General features: G+C 62.4%; 1 protein-coding gene across 1 annotated transcript in view; it reads right to left on the bottom strand.

Annotated features, from left to right (window-relative positions):
- The window catches only part of ACSF3 (acyl-CoA synthetase family member 3), a 58,604-nt gene extending 48,449 nt beyond the window's left edge, over positions 1–10,155 (bottom strand). Inside the window, exons 1-3 of the mRNA XM_057713093.1 lie at positions 10,113–10,155; positions 3,230–3,923; positions 1,903–2,058 (exon numbers count right to left, since the gene is read on the bottom strand). Coding sequence (XP_057569076.1) covers positions 1,903–2,058; positions 3,230–3,895 — 822 coding nt within the window. The 5' untranslated portion in view covers positions 3,896–3,923; positions 10,113–10,155. The remainder of the gene's footprint in view (positions 1–1,902; positions 2,059–3,229; positions 3,924–10,112) is intronic.
- Between the last annotated feature and the right edge of the window lie 334 nt (positions 10,156–10,489).

A 10,489-nucleotide genomic window follows, 5' to 3' on the forward strand; every position in this document is an offset into this window, starting at 1 on the left:
ACAGGGCAGAGCTCGGTGGCGGCGGGGGAGGGGCTGCGGCGGGGGAGGGCCTGAACGGGCGCCACCGCTGCTGTCTGGTGGCCAGCCTGCCCTCCGCTCCTGCACCAGGTTTTAAACTACATCTGTGGGACTTCCCAGGGGGCGCAGTGGTTGGGAATCTGCCTGCCAATGCAGGGGACACGGGTTCAATCCCTGCTCTAGGAAAATCCCACCTGCTGTGGAGCAACTAAGCCCATGTGCCACAAAAAATAAAAATAAAAAAATAAACTACGTTTGTCTCTAAACCCAGTGGCACCACCGGTCAGCACACGGGCTCCCGAGCGTCCCTGACGCCGGACTGCACGCGGGACCCTTGCAAACCAGAGGAGAAAGGCTCCCTGCTGCTCTGTGCTGCTGGGATTGGGCGCGCACTCACCCTGTGCCGGGATCACCACTCCTCCTTTAGAGGATGAGACGGAGGGTCAGAGAGGTCGGGGGCTGGCTCAGGCCGCCCATCTTTAGTGCCCCATCCTCTCCCTCTGGCCTGACACCCAGCACATCGTGGATTAAGGCTCCAGGAGTGACGTGAGGATGGGCCGGAGACGACATATCTAGAGCTGCCTCTTTCTGGTGGAGAAAGAGGAGGCTGACTTCAGTGAACAGTGGATTCTGCAAACCAGGGACCCCTGGTCTCTGGTTCCCCTTGTGAGGAAATTCACCCTTGACTAAAGGGACTGAACAGCAACAGACCTTCTCCAGAGAACTCACTCATCAGCCCTGCCCCACAGGGGTCTCCAGGCCCCTCCTCTGCTGGGACTGCCCACCTGCAGGACAGCAGCCCCCATGGGAGCCCAGCCCCCACCTGCAGGACAGCAGCCCCCACGGGAGCCCAGCCCCGGGGGCTGCCTGGGCCCCCCCCCCCGCCGCAGCCCTGGCGTTGTGCAGGGTGCAGTGTGCATCAGTGACAGTCTAGGGTCCCGTGCAAGCCCTGTGCCTCCCGGCGGCCCCGTGGGGATGCGGGCACCAGGGCTCCCCGTCACTGCCGTAGCCTCTCCGTGCAGTCAGCCCATCACCACCGAGGAGTCCTGCCTTCACCCACTCCAGGCACCTGTCCCCTCCGGTACACAGGGCACGGAGGCTCCGACAGGCGTGCTGCACACCAGCTCACCGAGCCCCGGGGGCAGGGGCCGCGCCTGGCCAGGTCTCTCCCGTCCACCTGCGCTCTGCCCCGGCGGTGCCCGCTCCGCCCCACCTGGTCTCCACGCGGCCTACCTCCCCTGCTGGCCCGACAGCAGAGCTGGGCAAGACCCAGGTGCTGAGGAGAGGGACAGGTGGGGAGGCCGACACGGAGCCCCGCGCTGGGCCATCCATGCGGGCCCCCAGACGCCAGCAGGCAGCTGAACACAGCCCCAGGCCGTCCACAGCCTCGTCCCCAGGGACGGGTCGCCTCGCGCGGCGAAAGCGGCCCTGCAGCTGTGAGAGTTAAGGGTCTGGAGACGGGGACGGCCCTGGACACCGGCGGGCCAGCTGTGATCACAGGGTCCTTACTCGCGGGAGGCAGAGAAAGATCTAGCCGCAGAAGAGGCGGCGGCCAGGAGAGCACAGAAGCAGAGGTTGGGGTTACGCAGCCACAGGCAGGGGCGCAGGCGCCTCCAGAAGCTGGAAGAGGCCGGCGCAGGTTCTGCCCCGCAGCCTCCCGAAAGAAGCAGGCCTGCGGCGCCTGCACTCTAGCCCCGTGACCAGAGTCACTGTGGACGTGGACTTCCAGAGCCGAGAGGATAAACGTGTGCCGTGGGAAGCCCCCGTCTGGGATCCTTTGCTCCAGCAGCAGCAGGAGCCTCGCCGCTGGGCGTCCGCACCCGAGACGGCACCTGGCCCGTGGAGCCCAGAGCGGGCGACGCCGAGAGCCCGTCCCCGACTCACCAGCTGAGCACTGAACTCAGGCAGCATCACGCAGGTGGCCCCCACCCAGAGCGGACACAGCAGTTTGTTGACCACGCCGTGGACGTGGTGCAGAGGGAGGACGTGGAGGATCACGTCGTCCTTCGTCCAGGCCCACGCGCGGACCAGCCCCGTCACCTGCAGGACGACAGCACAGCCTCAGGAGGGTGGCAGCCGCGCAGACGCCCGGCCTCCCCAGCTGAGAAGAGCAGGTGGAGGCGGCGCGCGGCCGCTGCCCGGCCCGAGGGCATCACAAGGAGATGGTAACGACGTGACCTGTGGTCTGTGTGACCAGCGGGGCTGCCTGTCCCCTGCTCACCCTCCTGCTGCAGGCAGTCAGGGGCTTCAGCCAGCCTGCAAGGGCCCCTGACTTGGGGTCCCATGGTCAGAGGTGCGATGTTGGCTCCGACAGGCCCTGGGACCCTGGGCCTCACCAGAGTCCAGGCTGGAATCCAGCTGCCTGTCTAAGCCTCGTCGATTCCGGCACCACCCTCGCCCCGGCTTAGCCTGAAAATCCCCTGAATCACTGCCGAGCCCGTCCTCGTGTGCGCCGAGGTGACCTCCAGGTGCAAACACGTGTGAGATGCCCACCCCCAGAAACACTGGTCCACAGACGGCTTCTCCAGACAAAAAACACGTCTCCTTCCCGGAGACAGAGGCAACGTATGATCGCACCTCGCCTGCAGCCAGACAACGCGGTGCACGCTGACGCAGGGACTGAACTAGCCTGACTGGTGGTGTTGACCTCTGAGCTCCCTCTTTGTGGGTCTGAGCTCCTCTCTTACTTCACTGCTCCTGCTGCGTGAGAGTCTCTACTGTACACGCAAATACTTTCTGGAGGCGAGAAGAGTATAAATTACGGATAAGCACAGCGGCTGGGGAGTTCTGCGGAGACGGTAACGAAGGCCACAGCACACAAAGCACCACCTGAGGCGCGGCAGGTGTGCCTTCCCGTCTTCTCATTTCCCAAATACGCCGTGGTTCTAGGTGCTGGTACCACCTATCCGCTTTGTGGCTGGTTTCTTTGAAAACCTCAACGTCACATACAGTGGCCTGTTCTGTGCTCCACGTGCTCTGGCCCTGGAGGAGCCCGAGGGGGCCCATAAACCCACCGGCACCTGGGCACTGCACCCGCTACATGGCCAGGGGGGCTGGTGGTCACACAGCCCCGAGGTGGGATGGGGAGAGCTGTGACGGGCTGTAAGTGTGAACAGGCCACCTGGGAGGCACTCACATCTGCCGTGACGGCTGCTGGGACTGGCCTGGGGGCGCACAGCGACCCCCCCCCCACCACCCCGCGCGCACTCACCACCGCCCTGATGTTGCGATGGGTGCTCAGGACACCCTTGGGCCTCCCTGTAGTCCCGCTGGTGTAGATGATCATGGCGCCCCGGGCTCTCCAGTCCCGCTCTGGCACCCGGCCCTGCCCGGGGTCCTCGGCTGCCCCGTGGTAGACTGCAGGCGGGAGAGGCAGGAGCGGAACCCCCAGCTTCTGGACCACCGGGCTCAGGAGCTCCACGTGCTCTGGGCCAGCGAGGACCAGGGCACTGCGCGCGTCCTGGATGAAGTACTCCAGCTGGGCCCGGGGGTGCTTCCTGCAGAGGGGCACGGCGATGCCGCCACTCATCCACGTGGCCCACTGCGCCACCACGAAGGACACGTCGTTGGAGCACAGGAGGGAGACCCTCTCCTCCCGGAGGTCCCTGTCGGCACACGTGAGGAGCTGGCAGATCTCCTGGGACAGGCGGAGGCTGCGGGAGTACAGGTCCTGGTACGTGTGGCTGCCGTGCTGGTCGACGAGGGCGACCCTGTCCCCGAAGGCGGGGGCGCGGCTGAAGACCGGGGCGCTGCTGTCGGAGCACGTGGCCAGGGCCGTGTGCAGGGCGCTGCTTCCTCTGCGTCTCCAGGGGGCTGGCCGGCAGGAGGCCACGGCCCAGGCCAGGCGCCGGAGGGATATCCCCACGTGGGGCAGCATCACGGCAGCAGATGCCAGCGGGCAGTCCCTGGGTGGGAAAAGAGGGCACCGCCGTCACTGCCCCGTCCCGGCCTGACCCGCACGGCGGCCAGGAGAGGCGGCCTCCGTTGCCATCGTGGGGGTCGTCCTGAGACGGGAAACGCTCACGGTCTCACAACACGTGTCTTTGGAACCTGAAGGGCCAACGTTTCAGCTTTTCATCTGATCTCATTATTTCAAGGATTTTTAAAACAGACAAGATTCTAAAACAATGAACTAAACTAGATAAAGCCAAGGAGAAACAAATAGGACCCAATGCACTTCAGGTAAATTCTGAATAATGGTTTTCAAAAACCTGAGCCCTGAGAAATACCAGCTGAGAGGAGGAAGTGCCGAGGGCCCTGACAGCACGGCCTGCGCGACGCGGGCCCACTCACGCGTGGCTTGCTCTCCCTGCATCCGTAGCGCGGCACGGACGCTGCTGTGCTCGCGGAGGGCGCGGGTGTGCGGGACTCTGGTGCCGGGCTGTGGGCGGCCAGTGCCCCCGCCCCCTCCCCACCCGGCTCACAGTCGGCTGGCTCCCTCCCCATCAGCAGGGGCCGGGAGGCCCAGCGAGCAGAACACAGACGCGGGCTGCCTCCCGCGCGGGAACGCCTGCCAAGCTGCGGACACTCAGGGACGTGTCCAAGATGCAGCAGGGTCTCCCACAGGGCAACGTCACACATCTGCAAGGCGCTGTCTGTTTTTTAAGCGAAAACATAACTCTTCCCTCGCTCCCCCACAGCCCAACGACTAAACAGTGACCAAAACAGCCAGCCAGGAGGGCTCCCAGGAGGGTGGCGACCCGCCCCAGCACCTGGAATTCTCCAGAGTGCTCCAGAGGAGGAGGCCTGGGGAAGGGCCGGCCTGACTCTGCATCCCTCTAGGACCCCACCCTCCGGGCTGCTGGGGCCTGGGCAGCCTCTCCACGCTGCCTCCTCCTGCCCCCCAGCACCACCGAAGACGGTTCCTTCCCAGCACCGGGGCGGCCTGCGAGGTCCACCGACCACCGCCTGCCCGGCTCCGCGTCCCCACTGCCGCCTCTGCTCCACCCGGGCGCTCTCGGCCCAGCAGCCTCCCTGACCAGGAGCTGAGGGGTGGACCAGCTTTCCTAGTTGCTCCGAAAGGACTTTCAATGAGCGTTATTTGACAGTGTTATACACTTAATATATTACAGTGTGTTTTCACCTTCAACCACCCTGTTCAGTAAACAAGGGAACCCCTGTTAACTGGGGTTCTCACCCACGGGAAAACAGTCACCCGCTCCTCAATCAGAGCCAGGAGCCCGGCCGGAGCCTTCCCACCCCAGCCATCGTTCCCCACCAGCCTCCACGCCAGACGCCCAGGCCGCCCTGGCCCACGGGAGCACAGGAAAGGGCCTGGTGCTGGCGGTGCCGTGGGGGAAGGCGTCACTCCAGCTCTGGGGGTTGGGGGGCGGGGGTCAGGTACAGGGACCCCAGAGGGCACTGCTGAATGTCAGAGGCTGATGAGGACGCCTCCAAGGGGCTGTGCAACAACACCATAAAATAAAACTTGTAAATCTCGTCCCCGTTCCGACGGGCCCAGCAAAGCAGGGAAGGTGGGGACTGGTGGCTCGGAGGCTGCTCCTCTGGGGCTCAGGGTCCCCTGCTTGACCAGCCTCACTTCTCGCTCTCAGTCGTTCACTTGCTACAGGGGAAACAAGTGTGTTATGTTTGTTACGTGTACCAAACAGTTTTGCTCTGTGTTCTTACATTAAAAAACAGACCACGCACAACACTTTATAATTACCTAACAAAACAAACACAGCCCGCAGCAGTAAAGGCTGGGACCGAGCTCTCCTCTGTCCTGAGACCCTTCGCGTGCTGGCCGCCCACGGCAGCAGGGGCTCTGACCCAAGGTCTCCCAGCCTCAGGGCCCAGCGGGCGGAAACCTGGCACCGAGGAGACGCCCTCCTGCCTTCAGGGCCCTTGGCAGCCCCTCTGCCCCACTGGCGGGCTCTCCAGGACGTGACCCACGCCTTCCAGAGGAAAGAGGCAGGGAGCCAAAAGCCAGAGCGTCTTGTGATCTTGTGACGTCCCAGGCTCTGCCCTCTACGCAAGGTTCAGAGGCGGGCTCACAGCTGGTTTCACACCTCTGGATTTCTGTTACTATAAAGAAACCTGACAAATTGTAAGAAAACAGCTGGGCTCAACTCGAGAAAACCAGAAATGTGATAAACATGTGAGATTCAGAAAGTGAGCTAGTGAGAAGCAAACCAGGGGCTCTAAGTGCTTCTTCTTCTCACTTCTAGCAAATGCTTCTCTATCTGCTTTACAGGCAGGAGAAACGAAAACAAAGAGAATCTGTAAACAGAAAACCTACCGTAGTGTTTCTGGGTTACAGCCCGGGGTCTGACTCTTGCTGGTGACAACACAAGAGACGTGTTTGGGGGTGCTTGCTGAGGTGACAGCATTTTCTGGGTGCTGAGGGGCAGAGCACTCAGGCAGCGGGTGCTGCAGAGGACAGACAGACGGGTGGACGGACAGGAGTGGCTGCTGCTCCCAGCCCCCTGCCCGCGGTCTCACGGGTGTCCCAGGCAGCGCTGTGGCCTTCCGCTGTCCAGACGCCCCCCCAGGGGCCTAGCGGGGTGAGCGTCTGCCTGCTCCCCACCCCCGGGCCCCAGGGGCAGCGCCACACTGAGGGGGCCAGTCAGCAAGAAGCTGGGGTCCAAGGCCTTGAAACGGTAACTGGAAGACAGGGCTGACCCCCACTTCCTCCCTCCTGGACTTCTGACTGCACCGCAGCAAAGGCAGTGGCCAGGGACGGACGCGGCCAGCAGGCAGTCAGAGCAGCGCCTCCAAGGAACACAGAGAGGTGAAGCCCCTGCCGAGGCCAAGAGTAACAGCATCCTGAGCCAGGCCTGGCTGGCCGCAGCGCGCCCTGACCCCCGCCGCGACACCACAGGGGGTGAGGGGGCCTTGGCAGTGAAGCCAAGATCATGCTGGGAGCTGCCCCAAGAGACACCACACGGTACCTGGCCGGCGCCCCCAGCCTAGGGAGGCCCAGGGCCTCGGCTCAGCCATCCGAGGGGACATAGCAGTACCTTCAAGATAAGACACAACAACAGGAAACGCAAGCCCTCTGTTCCCACGGTTGTGTTTTATAAATGTATCCTAAGAAAATACTCAGCAATGTACATAAAGGTTCACTATGGGGTGTTCACTGCAGGGCCATCTCTGATACTGAAAAACCGGGGCTACGGCGGAAGGTCTGAGGAGACCAGGGCGCACACGCGTGTGGAGCTGGGCCGCGGCGCTGCCCAGGGGAGCCACGTCCCAGCCAGAGGCAGGACGGGGCGCTGCCAGGTGGTCGCAAGGCGGCACAGCACAGGTGCTTTTGTCGCCTTCTTAGTGCTTATCAATTTTCCCTCCAGCTTTTCTGCAATGAGCATGTGTGACTTTTGTAATCAGATTTTAAAAGTCTAGGAAATGATATTTACATCTTAAAATGGAGATATTTCAACCTCACCATTAACATTTTCTTTGGTACAAAAAAGACAGAGGAAAAAAATAGAAAAAAAAAATTAAAATTATTTGATCTGTATGGTGGATCTACAGGGTGTGCGTACTTGTCCATAACTCTTCAATTTCTCAAAATGACAGAAACAAATGAAAAATGAGAGAACAGCCTTCTTCTCTGAATTAAACCTATTGGTTCACAGAAGGCTCACGCAAACCACGGAGAAGTCAGTCCTCCCAGAAGCGGCTGGAACACGCGCTGTGCTGCACTCAGAGCACCGCCTGGCTGGCCGCCAGCCACTGGCCACAGCGGCCTGGCCCCAGCGTCCCAGTGCTGGGAGGTGGCGGGACCACCCGGCTCGGTGTGGGGAGGGGTGTTCCAGGCAGGGCGGGGCAGGTGGCCGGAGCCGGGGGACGGGGAGCTGCCTGGTGACCTGCAGGGACGGAGGCTCAGGGACACGGGGGTGTCTGCGGAGCAGATGCTGAGAAGGGGCCCTGCCTGCTCACCACGGAGCCTCGTGACAGACGTGACTTGTAGCTGGGTAGATACCGGCAGAGTGGCCCACAGGGAGGCTGCGCTAATTTATTCCCCCACCAAACGTGGGAGCATGGGGCCACCCCTTCCAGACAGCTGTCATGTGCCCCTGAGACCCCTCGCCATCCGGCCGTTCAGTACAGAGCTGATGCCTCCAAGGACGTGGGGAGGAGGGCCCTGCCACGAACAAGCAGAAAGAATCGGTCAGGGCAGATGACTGCGTCCTGAGCACCCCGAGGTCCACAAAGACCAGCAGCCACCTCAGGTAAAGAGCCCATGCCTGTCAACCACGGGCCCCCTTGGTCACGGGCTCCCCATCGCTCTGGGGGCACAGCCTGGGGTGATGCTGCCACCAAGTAAAAGCAACGTGGCCCTGGATCTTCCCCGTCTCCATCAACCACCATCACAAGACCCGCGTCACCGGGGGCGGGGGGCAAAGTGGAAGAATCCCAGCCAAAAGCACGGAACCCTGAATTCTGGGGAGCCAGACACCTTCTCCCAGGAAGGCCACACGGTGCTCAGCTCTCTTGGGAGGCCAGAGCCCTGGCAGAGGCCACTCGGTGCTCTGACCATCAGGTTCTCGGCCCTCTCGGCACACATGCCCGACACCAGGAAGATGGCATCCGTCTCGTCCTCACCAGGCTGCTGGCCGAGAGCACAGATTTTAGAGTCAAAACAGACCCAGGATGGAATGTTCTCTGGTTCTTCTGAGTTCTCTTCACCGTCTAAGCCTTTAGTTCCTGTGAGAACTGCCCAGCTCGGGGAGGGGAAGTAAGCGGCCCAGCCATCCCCAGCACCCTGCCCACCCTGGAGCCATGTGATAAGAATTACTCCATGAGAACGCTACTTGCATTCAAATGAAGGCGGCTGGTTTCAAAATGAATAAACAGCACCTGCTGGGGCAGGGCCACCTGCCCCGACCCTGCCCACTGCAGCCTTGGAGAGGGTGTGGGGCGGGACCGGGGCCACACTCTCCCTCTGGTGCCAGACACTTGTTTCAGCAGCTGCCTGCGGCTGGGGTGCTGTTTTCAAAGCTACATGTTTAAGTAACAGACATTCACACTGCATTCAAATCAAAAAGCCAGAAGGGAAAAACAAATGCTTAAACCCATATCCCTATGAAGACGTAAAATACTATTTTTTTTCCTTTTTTTTTTGGCCGCACCGCAGGCTTGTGGGGATCTTAGTTCCCCCAGCAGGGATGGAACCTGGGCCCCCTGCAGTGGAAGCACCAAAATACTATTTTAAAGATGCCACTTGCTTCCTAGGTGGCGCAGTGGTTAAGAATCCGCCTGCCAATGCAGGGGACACAAGTTTGATCCCTGCTCCAGGAAGATCCCACATGCCACGGAGCAACTAAGCCCGTGCGCCACAACTATTGAGCCTGCGCTTTAGAGGCCATGAGCCACAACCATTGAGCCCATGTGCTGCAACTACTGAAGCCCACGCGCCTAGAGTCCATGCTCTGCAACGAGAAGCCACTGCAATGAGGAGCCTGTGCACCACAACGAAGCGTAGCCCCCACTCACTTCAACTAAAAGAAAGCCCGTGCACAGCAAAAAAGACCCAACACAGCCAATAAAATAAATTTATAAAAATAAAAAAATAAAGATGCCACTGGAGGGATGAAGCTTAGGGCGTCAGGCTGGTGGCTTAATCCACAGATACCATCTGCCCTGAAGACTGGGTCTGGGACCGGGGGTGGGGGCACGGCAGGGCCTGGGGCAAGGGGCTCCTGGGCGGGCATCCGTGCCCCCTACGCCCAGCCGTCCCGGCCCAGGCATCCAGACACAGCTCGCGCCTCCGGGCGGGAGGCCTACGAACTGCCCGAGCACGTGACTCCTGCCCCCACCTCTACGTCGTCACCCTTCCCCTTTTGGCAAACTCCTAATCGTCCTTCAAAGCCCGGCTGGGTACCAGCTCCTCTTCAGAGCACAGGGCAAAGTTGGGGGGGCGGTGAAGGTGCTTCAGGGAGGAGTTCTGCGGCCCCCAGAGGACGCTGCCCGACTTGCCTCCGACGACGGCTGAGCGCGGACCGGACGGACGCCCGCCCCCGGGACCTGGACGTCGCCGCCCGCGCCGCGGAGGGAGGCGGGGTCCCCGCGTGCCGCGGCCCCCGCGCGGGAGGCGGCGGGGGGGCGCGGGGTGAAGGGGCAGGGGTGAGGGGTGAGGGGGCGGGCTCTACCTCCGCAGCCCGAGCGCACGCTCCTCCTCCTCCTCCTCGTCGGGTCGGAACCGGAACCGGAACCGCGGCTGCGCGCTTGCACCCCGCGTCCCGCGCCAAAGCGCGTCCCCCGGCGCGGCGCGGCGCGGCGGCGCGGGTTCCGGGCGCGAACGTTCCCCACGACCCGTCGGCGCGGCCCCGCGAGCCGGCCGGCGCGTTTCCCGCCCGCCTCCCCAGGCGCCGCGGGCCCGGCCGGGCCGAACCGGGCTGGGCGGCTGCCACCGCTCGGTGTCGGCCGTGAACCTCCTGGGGGCTGAGGGCGCGGAGCCCGAGGGAAGAGGGCTGGGAATCTCCCAGGAGCAGCAAAACGACTGCGATGCAGCGGGAAGATGGGAAGA

This window comes from Hippopotamus amphibius, chromosome 16, assembly GCF_030028045.1.
Source record: "Hippopotamus amphibius kiboko isolate mHipAmp2 chromosome 16, mHipAmp2.hap2, whole genome shotgun sequence".
Classification (NCBI taxonomy): domain Eukaryota; kingdom Metazoa; phylum Chordata; class Mammalia; order Artiodactyla; family Hippopotamidae; genus Hippopotamus; species Hippopotamus amphibius.